The following is an 18321-nucleotide window of genomic DNA, read 5'->3' on the forward strand; positions in this document are numbered from 1 at the left end:
CTCGTGGGTTTTCTCCTGGTCCTCCGGTTTCCTCCCACTGCGAAAGGCCCCTACGCGCAAGCAAATTATTGGAATACAATTGAACCATGTGTTAGTCCTAAAATGAATAAGTTTGTGTCGAGCCGACGTTAAACCTCAATTTCTCAATGGGGGCAGTCATAACTTCAAAGGTTTTCCAATGAAAACATCCCGTGATTACCTGAGTGGAGTACACTAATTAGGAATGTTCCATTATAACTATGAGGATTGTGTTAATTAATCCCCTACTTCACTATCGGGAGCAATGGTGACTCAGTGAGTAAGACACTGGCTCACTAGTCTGGAGGTCGCGGGTTCGCTCGCAGTGTTGGCCGAGAGAGTTCCTCAGGATTTTCTGGCGTTGTTCACCTTGTCAGTGATGCAAGATAGAGGGCCTTACAAAGACAGCTGTCTAATCGTTCGGAAGGGACGGAAAAACAAGGTTCCGCGTACACATTGTCGTGCACGTAAAAGATTCCTTGGCAGTTAGAATTCAATATAATAGTAGGCCGTAGTGCCGCTGTATGGCATGTGCCCGTCTTAGGCTAGTCGGAGCAGACCAGTAGGACGTTAAACCCCATTTCATTTCATTTCCTTTACCTCACTGTCTGCGCTATGGATGTCTAAGATATGACTGTCTAAGCTTTAGGAGATAACTGCTTAAAGTACCATAGCACAACAGTATTTTATTATTTTCACAAGACCCATTTATTTTTAAAATTATACACGTTCTTTATCCTTTTAATTCATATATCATATACTGTGTATATTTAAACTAGAGTTGGAGTGTATGTGAATTGTTCTTGATAAAGTATCTTTAACTCTGCCACGTACTTTATCTCTAACTTCAGTTTCTGTAGTTGTATGTGAGGATTTCTGTTTTTGACAATGTTTGATAATGAACATACAGGCAACAATAGAGCTAGCTAGAAGTCCCATTCCTGTAGTGATATAATACACAACATCATACGACCCAGTTTCATCCTTTATCATACCTGAAAAAACAACAACAGAAAATGGGGGCTTTGGATATTTTAAGAAATAGGCATAATTAATTGTTTTTCGAAACGACGCGAAAATTTACAAGGAAAGTGATCCTGCATGCTCCTAAAAAGGTGAGCTTACCTAACCGCCATCGCGATATTCACAACCACTGTTAAAGTTAAGTTAGGCTTTGGTAAGTCACTATAGGTCTAGATGGGAAGACGCGAGACTTGAATCTTTAAAACCACAGTACTTGTACTTGATTGTCAGGAATATCTCCAGGTGGACTGGTGAAAACCAGAAAAGACGACAACCGAGTGACATAAAGTACATGTATCTATATGGGGTTACATTTTGGTAAACTGGCCTCATCATTTCTAAAAAAAATGTGTTTTCCCAGGACTGATTTCTGAGATTGAGATAAATAGAGGTTTCCAAAATATGCCATTTTTTAATATTTAAACAAAAATCCAAAATAAACCTATGTCAATCATTTACCTGCTAATGGACCACCACATAGTTCAGCTATTCCTCCTAGAAAGTTACAATAGCCAAAAGCAGATGCATATCTTTTTGGTCCAGACAATTCTAGCAGCATGGACGGATAGGACAAACCCGTCATTCCCCAAAACAGACCAAATATAATTGAAGGTACCAACAGCTCAGAGTAGGTAACAGCAAAAACAAATCCAGTTGCAGTTATGGAAGCTATAGCTAAATATAAAGTATATTGTATTACGAGGTCCACCTTCAAGGCCACTGACAAGGTAATAACAATGATCCTTCCGACAACATTTGAAAATCCATTTATAGACAAAAGGGTCGAACCCGTATCCACATCAAGCCCCTTTTCTCGGATCATGTCAACAAAGAAAAAAATTACGGTTGGTAAAAATATTGTTGAAATGAAATTGGAGGACGCCAAGACAAGGAACATGGGTTTCCGGAACAGCGAAATGTCAAGAAGTCCTCGATTTTGGTCTCCTTTGTCTTCTTCAGTTGACGTTTAACAATGGCGTTTAAGTAACCGATTGGAACACAGTTGAGTAAAGCACCACCATAGATTAAGAACACCCCTCTCCAACCAAATATATCCATAAGCTTTGACGTCACATAAGGAAAGATAATCCCAGATATACCGTAACACAAACCTACAATTGTTAACATTGTAACACGGCGGGTACTGAAGATTTCGCCAGTGGTAACAAAGGTTACAAGAAATGGAGCTGTCAGACCAAGACCTGAAAATACAATCGTTTTAAGATAAATAAAATAATCTTGTGTCTTTTTGGTGTTTGTCATCCTTCCATAGATATAAGCCATTGGGTTTGGTGGTTTAGATACTGAAAAGACTGGATTCAATATCGAAGATCAAAAAGTTAATTAATTGGAGCTCCAAGAATTTGCTTACGGCTTTAAGAAATATAATTTCACAGGGGGCACAGCCAGGTCGGTTTTGTTGGGTATACAAACGAAATTATACAGTGCTGTGCCATTTGCGATGCCTTTATCGCCATCTTTTTCAACGCCATTGTCCTCAAAACAGTGTCCCCTTTCATGCCGACAAACGGAAACCACTTTATTTTAGGCTTATAATGAGTTCCGTGTTATTGATGTAATCTAAAAAGATAGGTTGCCACGCAACGAAACATAAGCCCACAGCAGCTACGTCGTCTGGGCAGTTAACAAGTGTTGTCACATATTTTTTTTTATCAGTAATAAGAATATTTACACCACATGAAAATCTGATTACTAGTAATAACAAAAGAAGTAATTATCAGAAACCATTAGAATTTGTTTCGATTGTTTGTCTCATGACCTTAAACAATTTATATTAACCTTAGCCTCTAGAACGCCCACAAGATTTTTCAAAGTGATCAAGGGCCTTAACTCTGGTAGTATTTATCGGAAATCGTTGAAAATGAATAAGAATATTTGTCCCATGACTTTAAACACTTTGTATACATTTAAAGGCAATCAGAGTTCAACTCTAGCCTCAAGCGCTTCTACGAGATTTTTCAAAAAGGGAAAGGGGCATAACTCTGGCAAGTAATTATCGGAAATCGCTGCAAATCATAAGGCTCATGACCTTAAACTCTGTGTATAAATTTAAATTCAATCGGACATTAACTTTAGCTTATAGAGTGTCCACAAGATTCAAGGGCCATATCTGTGATGGCAATTACCAGAAACCTTTGAAAATCAATAGGATTCTTCGTCTCATGACCTTAAACACTGTGTATAAATTTAAAGTCAGCCTCTAGAGAGTCCACAAGCAATTGTAGACGCCGGACCGACGGACGGAGGGGGGGGGGGGGGGCGACGACAATATAAGACTACATTTCAATGTGGGCGTATAAAAACATCATCTATTTATTTACAGTCATTGTTAATGTCAAAAACTGATCAGCTCACCGCCAAGGGGATGGGATTTACCACTTGTCAAAACATAACTGTGGTGGTGGTCTATGATCCCGAGCTTATTTTCCACCCAGTGGCTTCAGCTTCAGAACCCAAGTCACTATTCTTTCTAGAACAGCTGATACCATTTCTGAATTGAGGAGTTCACATAGCTAACACATTTTTGCCCATCTTCAATAGCACAGCATGCGCAGAAAAGTGGGAGGTAAAACCCCATTACTTTTCCTAATACCCTGTTTCATTTCATAACACATGTTTGGTGTTCACATATTTTTTTTTTTATAGGAACTAGATACTATCGAGTCCTGTATTTATGGAGAATGTTACTTTCAGTTTATAACAGCTGAGTGATATAGTTTTATCTACGAACCTGATATAACTCCACAACCAATAATTAAAACGGGCACAGAGGGAGAGAAAAAACTGATTAAACATCCAAGGAAAGCTAACACACCACCAATCATACATAGGTAGCCTCCATTAAACCGATTCATTAAAGGTCCAACGATACCACCTACAAAATTAAAACAATACAACATTATGTTCCAAACAAACTGATTTGGGTAAGAATTAAGTCCATGTAGGCGCTCCAGTTAGCTATTATATGTGACGCTTGGTACTGTATACTATGTATGACATGCTTACTCATCTTCAAGAACCCTTCATACCACTTCTTTGTCAATTAAATTAAACTTGAATTTTGTTCTATCGTTCAGTTTTAATATTGTTGGTCTTCGTTACATAAACATCAAATTACGTCTTTAACTCAAACTTCAGGAAATATAACAGAAACATATTTTGGAATCATCTGGAATCTAGACATCGATAAAGGCTTTCGAGAACGGTTTGGGATATACATCTAACCAATTCATAAAGATTAAGTTCATTTGAACGGCCTGCCTTAATTTGTCATTTACGTAGATAAGATTTGTCTTTTTATACGCTCACATTTTCATGTGGACGTATATTGTTGGACCGAATCTGCTCGACAAAATAACTGCTTCTTGAGCGCAAATTGTGTAAAAGCGTGTAATACCAAGATTGTGAACCCTCTAGAAGTCACAATTTTTATCCGATCTTGATGCAACTTAAAATATACGTTTACATCCCAACAATCTCGGTTCCTTTCGATACCCATGTATATGGGACCGTGATTTCTTGGATTGTACAATCCACTGATTGTACAAAAAAATAAACGCGTTTTATTTTAGCTGGTTCTCTATTCATCTCTTGCAAAATGTGGGCGTATCTTGCCTGGCAACCGCTGTAAATTTCTTTGACGATGTTACAAAGAAGTACATGGAAAGACAGAGAAAAGAGGTTTAACGTCAAATCAACATAAACGTCACTTCAGGAGTAAATCGGTGAATCCGGGGAAAATATAAACAATTCCAAATTACCTCCTGCGAATAGAATTCCAGTTAACACTGACATAATAGGTGAAGCTTCAGCTCTTGTTGTTTGGAATTCATCTAAGATGCCCACAAACAGAACACCTATTCCAGCTATTAGACTCACAGATAATACAATCATTATACAGTTGCACACTGTTACAGCAGTTTTCAGGGTAAGGTCGACGGACGTCTCTGAACATCTAAAACAGTATTACAAGAGCAAATTAATCGTTTAATGTTAACTTTGAATATAATAACTGTCGAGTGAGACTGCCACACTCATATTACTGGACATTTTCATAACACTTCTCAGATATTGAGTTTGGCCACAACTTACATAAGATAAAACAATTATCTTGATAATTATCAGCTTCAGCTAAGGGAGCTCAAAGCCAAGATGGTTCTGCAAAATGTATTGTTCTTCTGAAGAAAACGTCAGCAATCTTGAAATCTAAATTATGAGACATCGACAAATTATCGCAGTACAAATAATCGTAAACATTTATGCGATTAAGATTTCGTTGATAAGACCTCATACACTACCTGGTGCATGATTCTACTTTGCTAATAGAACTTCAGTGAGGACTTAAATACACTGGCCTTAAATTTGTCTCAGTGTGTGAATGGTCCTTGAGAAATTTTGTATGTGTGACACGTACGCTTAACAAACACAATAATAAAGATGATATAAAACTAGATCATAAAACATTGTGTACCCAACATAAGAATTTATCCAGTTTATAACACACCCTATGCATATATTCTACAGCGTGGACATGGGTATTCACTGGGCTGTATTTACTAATTTGTCACTGACCAATTTTGAGTTGCATATTTCTCCTTGAGAGAGTAAATGGTTATAATCCAGGTAAAATATTAGTTGAGCAGCAATGCGTTTTAAGGGTAGGTTATAAATTACGTACTCTGTTACAGACTCTGTATCCACGTCGTCCCATTCACCGTTTTCATCGCCAGTAACAACCTCTTTTACTTTTAAATATTTGTTGGATCTTGCTGGTTTAACTCCATCATTAGCAATCAATGTTGTGCTGAATTGATTTTTATGATAATCATCATCATCATCATCATCATCAGGATTTCCACCCACTGTTGACATATTCCAGCGAGGGTTCTTGTTGTTGACCAAGGCACATTGAGGTTCATTAACGTCACACATGACACGTGTTTTGTAACTTATAAATTATAACTATTGTCTATTTCTCCTGGTTGTTTAAATCCACTTACAGCTCTCTTTCACTCGATCTTGCAATATTATCTGAGTCATACTATTCTTATCATCTAGAAAAAAGAGCTAAATTTTGGACGTTTGGGTTTGGCCCGGTTCACTGATTTTAAATGCCTGGAATGCTAATCTAACTGGAATGCTAATCCAACTTGAGTAGCATTATTGCTGATATAAATAGTTCAGAGAGATACGTGTTGTGAGTATCGAATGACAACATTTTAATTTCTAAAATAAAAAGCTCTTTTTATATATTTATATATTATATTTATTATCGATGATGAGGTTGATAGATAACATCTTAACGCTATTATATACAAATTCAATATGACACTTGAAGGATTTAAGTTAGTCAAGATTGGTTTTTAACCAATCAATGGATAAACCTCTAGTTTTCCAATGGTGTTTAGAAAAATGATTACATATCCACTAATCAAATTATTAGAAAATAAGTAGGCTGGAAATTCCAGTCTTTAAATTCGCGGACAAATCTTCTGCGACATCACTTCTGTGGAAGCAGACGTTAATTAAAGCACCAGAAAGTAGTATTAGTCTAATCGTCTTGTCTAGGATATCACCCTTGGTGGAAGTGGACATGAAACCTCAGACACGAACGAACGAACAAACGTCTAATCTTCGTTTTGTCTAGGTTATCACCCTGGGTAGACGAGTCGGCAAAACCCCATGAGGAACGAACGACGAACGAACATCTAATCGCCACTTGAACTAATAACTGCAATATTGGAACTCTGTTTGGATTTAAAGGTAAGTCTCTTTATTTATTGTATGTAAAATGTGTTAAGTTTATTTCAGGAGCCATGATTGAATGAATTGTTTAAGTGTAAGAATAAGATTTGATATTGATTAGATACGTTATTATAGCATCTATAGCATCGGTGATATGATTTAATAGAAGGTATATTTCTACTTTACACCAGCTATTTAAGTAAAAACACTTTTTTATAAATTCCATTGATTTATATAACAATTCTACTAAGCCAATGAGTATGATTTTAAAATATCTAGTAAATATTTGTTTAGTAAAATAAATGTGATTTAAAATACTCGTCGATTTATGTCAAATATCAAATTATGAAATGAAATGGTGTTTAAGGTCCGGGGCCTCTAGGCTAGTGAGTCAGCCTCTTACTCACTTAACCACCGTGACTTCCTATTTAATTACATCATAATTTATGTATGTTTTCTCTAGCGCAAACCAAATGAAACCCCCTAAAAAGGAAGGCGTCGGAAGACAAGACCACAAAATTCTACTCCAAGGTAAGCAATTTATCCCAATTTTATATCTTCTTGTACTGCAAGAATTATTTGCAGTTTGCTTGCTATGAAAACAGTAGCATGATGCAAAATAAAATGTAAATTATATTGTAGCCCAAAATGGAAATTTCTTGGATTCTGATAGGTCGAAAAGCGGCGTCGAATGAGTATAACAGTCCTCTAAATTTCCTGGGCGACTCACTGCGAATGAATATTTTCTGGGTGCTAGACTCTGTTTGCAGTGGCCAAAAATTCTACACTTCAAAACTTTATTCTACTAATTCTAGGAAATCTTAATGAATTTTTTCTTGTATGTCATCAACAATGAAATTCAACCATTGGCTTATTGAAACACACACCTGAAACACACAAAAAACAAAGTAAGTGAGTGTATTTGAAAGATAATAAGTAAATTTAATTTCAAGGCTGGTCTGACAATAATGGTTGCTATGGTCACTCTATCATAATCAGACTGGTCAAAATCGAAGATTTTCAACAAGTGAATAAAAATACTACAATTCATTGAACTCCGTATGGACCGTAATATATTTTTAATAATATACAAGTCAGGCTGATACTGATATGAATAGGACAGAGACTAATTTTCATACAGATACACAGGCCAGGGTTTTTTGCGAAGAAAAAAACAACGTAAACAAGCATAACAACCACATGCGTACGCTACACAGCATATATCTACACGGTCAGACGAGTGTATCAAATTTTATCAAACATGATATGCAATTTATTTCGAACCTAGTCACTGCTGGAGTTTAAAGTCATTTATAGACTGGACAACCTGCTCTAAATGACGTCAGGCTGGTTCCTACGTCAAGCGCTATTCTGACTTCAATATGCAAGTCAGAAAAGGAGTGACGTAGGAGCGAGTCTGGCGTATTAGAGCAGGTTATCCAGTCTAAGTCATTTAAAAAATACACTTTACGATTTCGGTTTCGATCTTTAAAATTATCGCAGAGTGACCTCCCTTTCCAAACAGACACAATTAACCAGTCGCTTTGTGAACCAAATAGAGTGGAAATGAGTGTTTATCTTATTACGTCACGGATATTTTCATTACGTCAAAATTGTTTTCCTTGGTATTTACGTCATTAAAACCCCCAAAACGACCGTCAACTATTGCGAAAGAAAGAATTCCAAGAAAAATGTTAAATATTTTGGGCTACAATATCGATAAACACCTCCTGTTTAGAATTCATCGGACTGTTATTGTCCATTTGGACGTATAATGAGTCGCACCTGTCTGTCAACAGGTCACAATTTTCATCCGATATTGACGAAACTTGAAATATAGCGTAAAAGTATTTAATACAAGGTTGTGATCCCTTTAGAGGTAAAGTTAATATACGATTGACTTTAAATTATATTCATGTTTAAGGTCATGAGACGAAGAAGCCTATTGATTTTCACCGAATTCCAATAATTACTGCCAGACTTGGGAAAGTCGTGTAACTAATTATTTGTTATAATTTTGTACTAATATATTATCATGGCTTAAAATAGCCTCCTTAGTTCCTACTTGTCTGAGCACGGTTTCAGTACGGATTACTTCGCATGCGCGAACGATACCTTGACCTTTTTCCCGCGAATTTTGACAGTTCTCTCATCAGATCTGTCAAAATGGCGACTCAAACTAAATCAGCCAACATAATTGTTTTCATTTGCATAAGGGCTGAAATTAACTTTTCTGTGAAGAGTTCTACATTTGGCGTGCCTGGCACGGTTTCGAGACCCGTAATTTCAGAGCAATGTAAACGGGTCAATTTCTTGATATTTATGGCGGCCTGGTCTCGGCACGGTCGGGGGGGGGGGGAGAGATATGGAATGGTTAGCACGTGCGCGCTGTACCATAAGGCCTGTCAATGAGTCAACTGGCATGGTTTCGAATCCCCGGTTTGACGTGACAAGGAGTAGGGTCGCCTGCCAACCTCGTGGGTTTTCTCCGGGTCCCCCGGTTTCCTCCCACTGCTAAAGACCCCTACGCGCAAGCGAATTATTGAAATAAAATTAAACCATATGTTAGTCCCGAAATTACCTAGTTTGTGTCGGGTGGCCGTTAAACCCTATTTCCCCCTCTCTCTCTCTCTGTTGGCACGGTACCAGGAACGGCACGATTAAATTTTCGTAGTGTAAACGCTATCCGGTTTGACAACGGTTCTCATTACTGGTTACTGCGCATGAGCCAAATGAAACTTGACCTTATTTTTACCGCGAACTTTGACAGTTCTGTCAAAATGATTGTCCAAACTAAATCAACCACGATAATTGTTTTCATCCATGTAATTTGCATAGGTACTGAAATTAATTTTTTTGTGAAGAGTTCCACATTTGACTTGCCTTTCAGGGTTCCAAACCCGGTTATTTTAGAGTAATTTATCGCGGCCCAGAAGGGCTATATAAAGAATCTCTCTGACATATATAGTATAGCTTAGATAGCCGATGTTGTCTTCGTACTCTAATCAAACAGAAACCATTTCAAAGTAAACATTGGTGTATTGTAATCTAATGCAGAAATTTTGATTTGTCATGGCGGATTGGCCTAGGATTTTTCGGTGTGAGTGAACATTTCGGCCAAGGACATTTCGGTTAACAAACATTTCGGCCTATTGCACAGTTGTTTTTTTTTTCATTATTTTTGAAAGCGAATAAAGTAAGTTTTTAAAGCATTTAAAGGGAACACCACATCCAGAAATTTGCAGATTCCGATGTTTGGTGCAGTTGTATGTCATCAAGGGTCGTGTATCAAGAGTTTTTGTTTCATTAGTGTACGTACTTTTACAAAGAAAGACCCAGGCAACTTATGAATTAATGTTTCGTTTGGTTAGATGAGTATGGCTATGACCCGTCAACTGTTATATTAGACTTCGATTGCTCAGTAGATCTTGCTCTTCATGCGGTGTATGGACCACAAGTACAGATTCAGTACTGTTTTTATCAACTTATTCAATCAACTTGGAGACACATACAGTCACTAGGATGACATAAGTTCAGACTTATTTTAAAAAAATAATTTGTCGCAGTTAAAAACAAACAACAAAAAACCCAAAATACACAGCAAAGAAAAAATCTGAAGGAGAAAAAAAACAAAATCTGGCCGAAATGTCCTCTTTCTAAACAACAAAGTGGCCGAAAAGTCCTAGACCGAATTGTCCACTGGTCGAAACGTCCCACATTCCTTATATATACTACTTCTGTCTCCATAGACATGCGTATACGTTAATGAAATTCCATTTAAAGACAATGTAAAGTGACACCAGTTTGTCACAACACCTGAAATGATGAAAAAATTATTTCAAAAACAAGAACAATGGCCCTTGGATACAAAAGTCTAAAATAAAATACATTACTCACAGACAATTTTTTTTTACAACCACTGGCCCTTTAAACTCATTTTGTGATCACTGAGGCGTAAATTTATGATAAAAATATCACAAAATGTCCAACAAACGCAGTTATACCTACAAGAATTATTTGAACTTTCTGACGTTACTTATCACACTTAACTACTGTCCCATGGTGTGTACAACATTAACCCCTCTCCATTAATGTAATACCAATTGCATTACGTCTGGTATACACTCGCATGTGCTTTAGCGAATGCCAGTCAAGTCGTCCACCTGGTTAAGTCGTCCACACCCGTTGGTGGAGTCGTCCACACTCGTTGGTAAAGTCGTCCACCTGACACAGTTTACTTTCGGGATTAGTATATTTTTTCTGCGTGATCACCCTTTCTCCCTGTTTTTTTTTTTTACAAAATTGCTACGCTAGAGCGACAACGTTCATGAATAAACAACAAAGTAAATCATTTTATTCAATAAATAACAATTTCATAAATAAATGTAACAAATTCAATAAATAATCATTAACACAACAATTTCATTAAAGCTATCAATTGATTATATCATTTTTTTCAGTGCTATATTTTATTGGAATTTTCTAAGCTAAATTTATTAAGCTTAGCCTTGCTATAATATATTATTAAATAAATTAATTTGTGTCTTATTTTATTTAAGGCCTGGTTTGTTGTGATTCTTATTGTATTTGTAAACATTATTATCTTATAATAATTATATTATTTTTCTTATTATAATATTAAATTTCGCGTATCATTTATTTAATATATATTTCAGGTAAACATTTTATTGATATATATATATATAGTCTATACCCATTACATTTTCTTTTTAAATTATAATTGTAACCAATGAGTTTAAATTCCTTGAAAAAATATATCAAAAAGGATACAGAGGAAATTAACTGCTGTCATTCTTTCGGACAGCAAAGGTCGGTATTTGCAGGACCAAGATTCCACCCCCTTTCAACACGAAATTATTTAGAGACACCTAGGGGGGAGAACAACTAAACAGGGGGTTGATTGGTTTAAGCAAAATATAAGTCGTGAGGTAATAGACTTGGGGGACATTTGGCTGTAAGTCTGGCTCGGTACCTGTGACCTAACATCAAAAACAAAGTCTGGTTATATCAGTTTAACGTCGACGGACGACAGTATTCTTGAGGAGGTTTTTCAACTACACAAAGAACTAACAGATATCCTCAACGAATATCCTGGATGTAAACTGACCTTTTTGGAGACACCAGTATATTCCATCAACTTCTGGAATTCTAAGAAAAAACACAGAACCATCACAGTTCGATGCCCAAGACCTACAATTACAAACTCAGGTCTTGGCATTAAATAAACATATTCGAGCTCTGAACGATTCTAACACCCATCGTTCACCTCAATTTTCTTTGAAACTCTACAGGACATCTAAATACAAATCGAAACGGGGGGTAGTGGCCAAGACAAGAGCCTACTACAACTTTACACTGTACAAAGATGGCATTCATCCTTGTCCTCTACTTGCTGAGGCTTGGTTGAAAGCAATCTGCGAGCAAATAAAGAAGGATTGCTGGTAGTATACTCTAACCACCAACACTACCACCGAGAAAATTGAAAAGGGTCACAGATTGATGTTAAACACAGTTCTATGGAAGACGCAAGTACTTTTTATTACTGAGTGATGTTTTAACTAGGATTTACTAGCATCCATCATGCAATTAATGATGCCCATTCTGTCAGCGACATGCCATTAAGGTACCAGTGTGTCATCAGAATCACCCGCAATCTACAATATCTATCCAAGAATGGCCCAATTCCATTATTTACAAAGATATGTTGAATTGAAATTTATTTTATCCGGGCTGCTCACTATGTAATACATGTAAGCCAGTCATCATTTTATTCTCGGTGAATAATTATTGATTCCAGGCCAAGTGATTATCCTGCGTTGGTATTTTTATTTTTTGTGTTCTTACTTACATTTGAAATAATCAAAGTAAATACATATTGGCGTAGATTAAACCATGATATTTTATTACAAATGTCATTGACACATCGTTACTTTACTAAATATATATCGTAAAATCATATCATTTTAATGTGATGTCAAGATGGGAGTAATTATGCCCACTTGATACATATTATTGCATTTCTAGACAAACGTAATATGGTAGAATTTTATTTCCATAATTCACTTGTCTTGTGTGTAAGGATTTTTAGCATTGAGAGGAGAGCGGAGGGCCCAGAAAAACCTACAAAGTTGATCAGACGACCTTACTCTTAGTCACACAAAAATTTGGGATTGAAACCCGCGCCACTAACTTGACTCCATGACAAACCTCATAATTCAAAGTGCAAACATAAGTCCACCCCACCACAAAGCTCGGGACCACAGTTTTTCGTACTATCCAAACAAGTAGACAACGTAAAAATCTGAGTAACTGTCTCGACCAACTCCAGTTTGGGATTCCGGAGTAAGCGTCTTTATCACTGATCCATCGTGGATCTCTTTGTATAAATTGGTATCATTTGCTTGATAAGGTATATATATGTCTGAAATGAATCCAAGTTTCAATGTAAATTTGTAGTAAACAGTAAATGTATTCCATAAAAGTATGTGACAATTATTAAATTGCACTGAAACAGATTGTGTCATTTGATCTGTCAGTGAAACGATGAATATCCTAGATTGTTGTGGTGTAAACGTCTTGTTAGAAAGGACGATACAGACTAATGGCAAGTGACAAATTGTAGAGAGAAGAGAGTTGATCTTAAGAAATGAAATGAAATGAGAGGGACAAGGTGTCCAAGTCTGTTTGTCAAATGTACATGTACAGAAACGTACTGGATATTTACTGGATCATGATCCCATTTGCTGCTCGACTTATATTCATAATTTAATCATGAAATGGATGATCGAGACTATGTTATTTGTCGTACAGACTTTAGTAATTTTGATCGAAGCTAGGCCGAAATTTCAATCGCCTAATTCTCGGTTCATATTGGATCAATTTGACTGAAATTTTCAGCAAACGGCCTTTACATTATCTAGTTTTTAACTATTATAGTGAGAACTGTCAGCTCTTTATCTTATCTCCCATTATGTATCTTTACAGAAAATAATTTAAAACATATTGTTTTAATTACTTTTTGAAAAAGAGATAAAACAATTAAGGAAATAATTTTAAAAAAACATACCATTGTTTTAATTACAACATACAAAACTAAACCTATTCATTCAACATATGTGGAGATTTTTAATGAGGACAGATGGGCGTTGGGTAACCGACTGGTTAGCACGTGCGCGCTGTATCATACGGTCTGCCATTGAGTCAAATGGCGTGGTTTCGATTCCCCGGTTGTACGTGACAAGGAGTAGGATCGCCTGTCCAACCTCGTGGGTTTTCTCCTGGTCCTCCGGTTTCCTCCCACTGCTAAAGACCCCTACGCGCAAGCAAATTATTGAAATACAATTGAACGATGTGTTAGTCCTAAAATGAATAAGTTTGTGTTGAGCCGACGTTAAACCTCAATTTCTCAATGGGGGCAGGCATAACTTCAAAGGTTTTCCAATGAAAACATCCCGTGATTACCTGAGTGGAGTACACTAATTAGGAATGTTCCATTATAACTATGAGGATTGTGTTAATTAATCCCCTACTTCACTATCGGGAGCAATGGTGACTCAGTGAGTAAGACACAGGCTCACTAGCCTGTAGGTCGCGGGTTCGCTCACAGTGTTGACCGAGAGAGTTCCTCGGGATTTTCTGGCGTTTTTTCCCCTTGTCAGTGATGAAAGATGGAGGGCGGGACAAGACAAGGACAGCTTTCTAGTCGTTCGGAAGGGACGGAAAAACGAGGTCCCGTGTACATATTGGCGTGCACGTAAAAGATTCTTTGGCAGTTGGAATTCGATAGGCCGTAGTGCCGCTGTATGGCGTATGTCCGTCTTAGGCCAGTCGGAGCAGACAATTAGGACGTTAAACGCTATTTCATTTCATTTCATTTACCTCACTGTCTGAGTTATGGATGTCTAAGATATGACTGTCTAAGCTATAGGAGATAACTGCTTAAAGGGACAATAACACTCTTGCTGGCTTGAAAGCTCCAGAAAATAAATAATATCTCTATCTAAGCACTAGATGTTTAAGTGTCCTTCCTGTTGTGTAAATTATCCATTACATCCTATTTTACTTGTCCAGAGGGTTCGAAAATATTTTTAAATCGAAGTTTCATTTGAAAAGGTTTACGTTAGACGTTTCAAACCATTATGTTAAATTTTTCAAAAATTTTAGATAAGGTGTGTTAAGATGAAATTTGTATCATAAATTAATTGGAATATTGTAAAATAGTACAATTTGTTAACCAGAATAAAGATTGGGACATATTATTCAGTTACAACAAGAGTGGTATTGAGCCTTTAAAGGGGATCACGTCCCTAAGTGGGCAAGACGCTGGCTCGCTAGCCTGGAGGTCGGGTGTTCGATCCCTGCATTGGCCAAGAAGGTTCATCCAGATTTTCAGGCGTGGTATCCGCTTGTCAGTGATGCAGGACGGTGGGCCTGACAAGGACAGCTGTCTAGTCGTTCGGATGGTACGAAAAACCGAGGTCCCGTGTACATATTGGCGTGCACGTAAAATATCCCTTGGCAGTTAGAATTCGATATAAGAGTAGGCCGTAGCACCGCTGCCCGGGCAAAATTTCCCTCATAGCACACTGTATGGCGTATGCCCGTCTTCATTAGCCCAGTTTAGGAGCAGAACAGTAGGACGTTAAACTCCATTTCATTTCATTTTAGATAACTGCTTAAAGTACTATAGTACAACAGTATTTTATTATTTTCACAATACCCATTGATTTCTAAAATTATACACGTTCTTTATCCTTTTAATTCATATATCATATACTGTGTATATTTAAACTAGAGTTGGAGTGTATGTGAATTGTTCTTGATAAATTATCTTTAACTCTGCCACGAACTTTATCTCTAACTTCAGTTTCTGTGGTTGTATGTGAGGAATTCTGTTTTTGACAATGTTTGATAATGAACATACAGGCAATAATAGAGCTAGCTAGAAGTCCCATTCCTGTAGTGATATAATACACAACATCATACGACCCAGTTTCATCCTTTATCATACCTGAAAAAACAACAACAGAAAATGGGGGCTATGGATATTGAAAGAAATAGGCATAATTAGTTGTTTTTCGAAACGACTCGAAAGTGACCCTGCATGCTCCTAAAAAGGTGAGCTTACCTAACCGCCATCGCGATATTCACAACCACTGTTAAAGTTAAGTTAGGCTTTGGTAATTCACTATAGGTCTAGATGGGAAGAGGCGAGACTCTAATCTTTAAAATCACAGGACTTGTACTTGATTGCCAGGAATATCTCCAGAAGGACTGGTAAAAACCAGAAAAGACGACAACCGAGTGACATAAAGTACATGTATCTATATGGGGTTACATTTTAGTAAACTTGCCTCCTCATTTCTAGAAATGAATGTGTTTTCCTGGGACTGATTTCTGAGATTGAGATAAATAGACGTTTCTAAAATATGCCATGTTTTAATATTTAAACAAAACTCCTACATCAACTTATGCCAATCACTTACCGGCTAATGGACCACCACATAGTTCCGCTATTCCTCCTAGAAAGTTACAATAGCCAAAAGCAGATGCATATCTTTTTGGTCCAGACAGTTCTAGCAGCATGGACGGATAGGACAAACCCGTCATCCCCCAAAACAAACCAAATATAATTGAAGGTACCAACAGCTCAGTGTAGGTAACAGCAAAAACAAATCCAGTTGCAGTTATGGAAGCTATAGCTAAATATAATGTATATTGTACTACAAGGTCCACCTTCAAGGCCACTGACAAGGTAATAACAATGAGCCTTCCGACAACATTTGAAAATCCATTTATAGACAAAAGGGTCGAACCCGTATCCACATCAAGCCCCTTTTCTCGGATCATGTCAACAAAGAAAAAATTTACGGTTGGTAAAAATATTGTTGAAATCAAAATGGAGAACGCCAAGACAAGGAACATGGGTTTCCGGAACAGCGAAATGTTTAAGACGTCCTCGATTTTGGTCTTCTTTGCAGTCTTCAGTTGACGTTTAACAATTGCGTTTAAGTAACCGATTGGAACACAGTTGAGTAAAGCACCACCATAGATTAAGAACACCCCTCTCCAACCAAATATATCCATAAGCTTTGACGTCACATAAGGAAAGATAACCCCAGATATACCGTAACACAAACCTACAATTGTTAACATGGTAACACGGCGGGTACTGAAGATTTCCCCAGTGGTAACAAAGGCTATAAGAAATGGAGCTGTCAGACCAAGACCTGAAAATAAAATCGTTTTAAGATAAAAAAAAAATCTTGTTTCTTTTTGGTGTTTGTCATCCTTCCATATATATATATATGTATAAGCCATTGGGTTTGGTGGTTTAGATTCTGAAAAGACTGGATTCAATATCGAAGATCAAAAAGTTAATAAATTGGAGCTTCAAGAATTTGATTACGGCTTTAAGAAATATAATTTCACAGGTGACACAGCCAGGTCGGTTTTGCTGAGCATATAAACGAAATTATACAGTGCTGTGCCATTTGCGATGCCTTTGTTGCCATCTTTTTCAACGCCATTGTTAGGAGCAGAACAGTAGGACGTTAAACCCCATTTCATTTTCAACGCCATTGTCCTCAAAACAGTGTCCCATTTCATGCGGACAAGCGGAAACCACTTTCTGCCACGGCATGATTTTAGGCTTATAATGAGTTCCGTGTTATTGATGTAATCTAAAAAGATAGGTTGCCACACAACGAAGCATAAGCCCACAGCAGCTACGTCGTCCGGGCAGTTAACAAGTGTTGTCACATATTTTTTCTTTTATCAGTAATACGAATATTTACACCACATGAAAATCTGATTACTAGTAATAACCCATGAAGTAATTATCAGAAACCATTAGAATTTGTTTCGATTGTTTGTCTCATGACCTTAAACAATTGATATTAACTTTAGCCTCTAGAACGCCCACGAGATTTTTCAAAGTGATCAAGGACCTTAACTCTGCCAGTATTTATCGGAAATCATTGAAAACGAATAGGATTCTTTGTCTCATGACCTTAAACACTGTGTATAAAATTAAAGGCAATCGGGGTTTAACTTTAGCCTGAAGCGCTTCTACAAAATTGTTCAAAGAGGTCAAGGGCCATAACTCCGGCAGTAATTATTGGAAATCTTTGAAAACCATAGGCATTTGCGTCTCATGACCTTAAACAAGGTATATAAATTTAAACGCAATCGGATATTAACTTTAGCCTCTACAGAATCCACAAAATATTTCAAAGTGATCAAGGGCCATAACTCGGGCAGTGATTATCGGAAATCGTTGAAAATCAATAGGATTCTGCGTCTTATGAGGTAAAACACTGTGTATAAATTTAAAGTCAATTGAATATTGACTTTAGCCTTTAGAGCGTCAACAAGATCGTTGAAAATCAATAGGCTTCTTCGTCTCGTGTATATATTTAAAGTCAATCAGATATTAACTTTAGCCTCTAGAGCGTCCACAAAATTTTTCAAGTGTTCAAGGGCCATAACTTC

The 18321-nt window shown here is 37.0% G+C and overlaps 2 protein-coding genes and 1 long non-coding RNA gene across 7 annotated transcripts in view; 1 reads left to right on the plus strand and 2 right to left on the minus strand.

Annotated features, from left to right (window-relative positions):
* Window positions 1-10948, minus strand: LOC130010288 (monocarboxylate transporter 6-like). 3 transcript variants are annotated; one of them, XM_056100657.1, is made up of 7 exons: window positions 10705-10948; window positions 7538-7694; window positions 5741-6288; window positions 4824-5017; window positions 3794-3937; window positions 1501-2243; window positions 1-1013 (listed from the first exon to the last, which is right to left on the minus strand). In XM_056100657.1, the coding sequence occupies exons 3-6, from the start codon at window positions 5992-5994 to the stop codon at window positions 1882-1884; spliced, it is 954 nt and encodes a 317-aa protein (XP_055956632.1). In that variant the 5' UTR covers window positions 5995-6288; window positions 7538-7694; window positions 10705-10948; the 3' UTR covers window positions 1-1013; window positions 1501-1881. The 3 variants fall into 3 exon arrangements, with proteins under 3 accessions (XP_055956632.1, XP_055956633.1, XP_050401451.1); XM_056100658.1 differs by having other exon boundaries at window positions 10816-10926; XM_050545494.2 differs by lacking the exon at window positions 7538-7694 and having other exon boundaries at window positions 5741-6116; window positions 10816-10914.
* Window positions 6753-18321, plus strand: part of LOC130012529 (uncharacterized) — a 21643-nt gene continuing 10074 nt past the window's right edge. The window contains exons 1-2 of the long non-coding RNA XR_008787970.1: window positions 6753-6825; window positions 7271-7338. This is a non-coding gene — a long non-coding RNA (uncharacterized LOC130012529). The remainder of the gene's footprint in view (window positions 6826-7270; window positions 7339-18321) is intronic.
* LOC126818215 (monocarboxylate transporter 6) overlaps window positions 15078-18321 on the minus strand; it is a 28587-nt gene continuing 25343 nt past the window's right edge. For all 3 annotated transcript variants that reach the window (XM_050545487.2, XM_050545484.2, XM_050545486.2), the window contains exons 5-6: window positions 16314-17057; window positions 15078-15838 (exon numbers count right to left, since the gene is read on the minus strand). In XM_050545487.2, the coding sequence (XP_050401444.1) occupies window positions 15597-15838; window positions 16314-17057 (986 nt within the window). In that variant the 3' untranslated portion in view covers window positions 15078-15596. The remainder of the gene's footprint in view (window positions 15839-16313; window positions 17058-18321) is intronic.

Source organism: Patella vulgata, chromosome 4 (assembly GCF_932274485.2).
Source record: "Patella vulgata chromosome 4, xgPatVulg1.2, whole genome shotgun sequence".
In the NCBI taxonomy this organism is placed as follows: Eukaryota; Metazoa; Mollusca; class Gastropoda; family Patellidae; genus Patella; species Patella vulgata.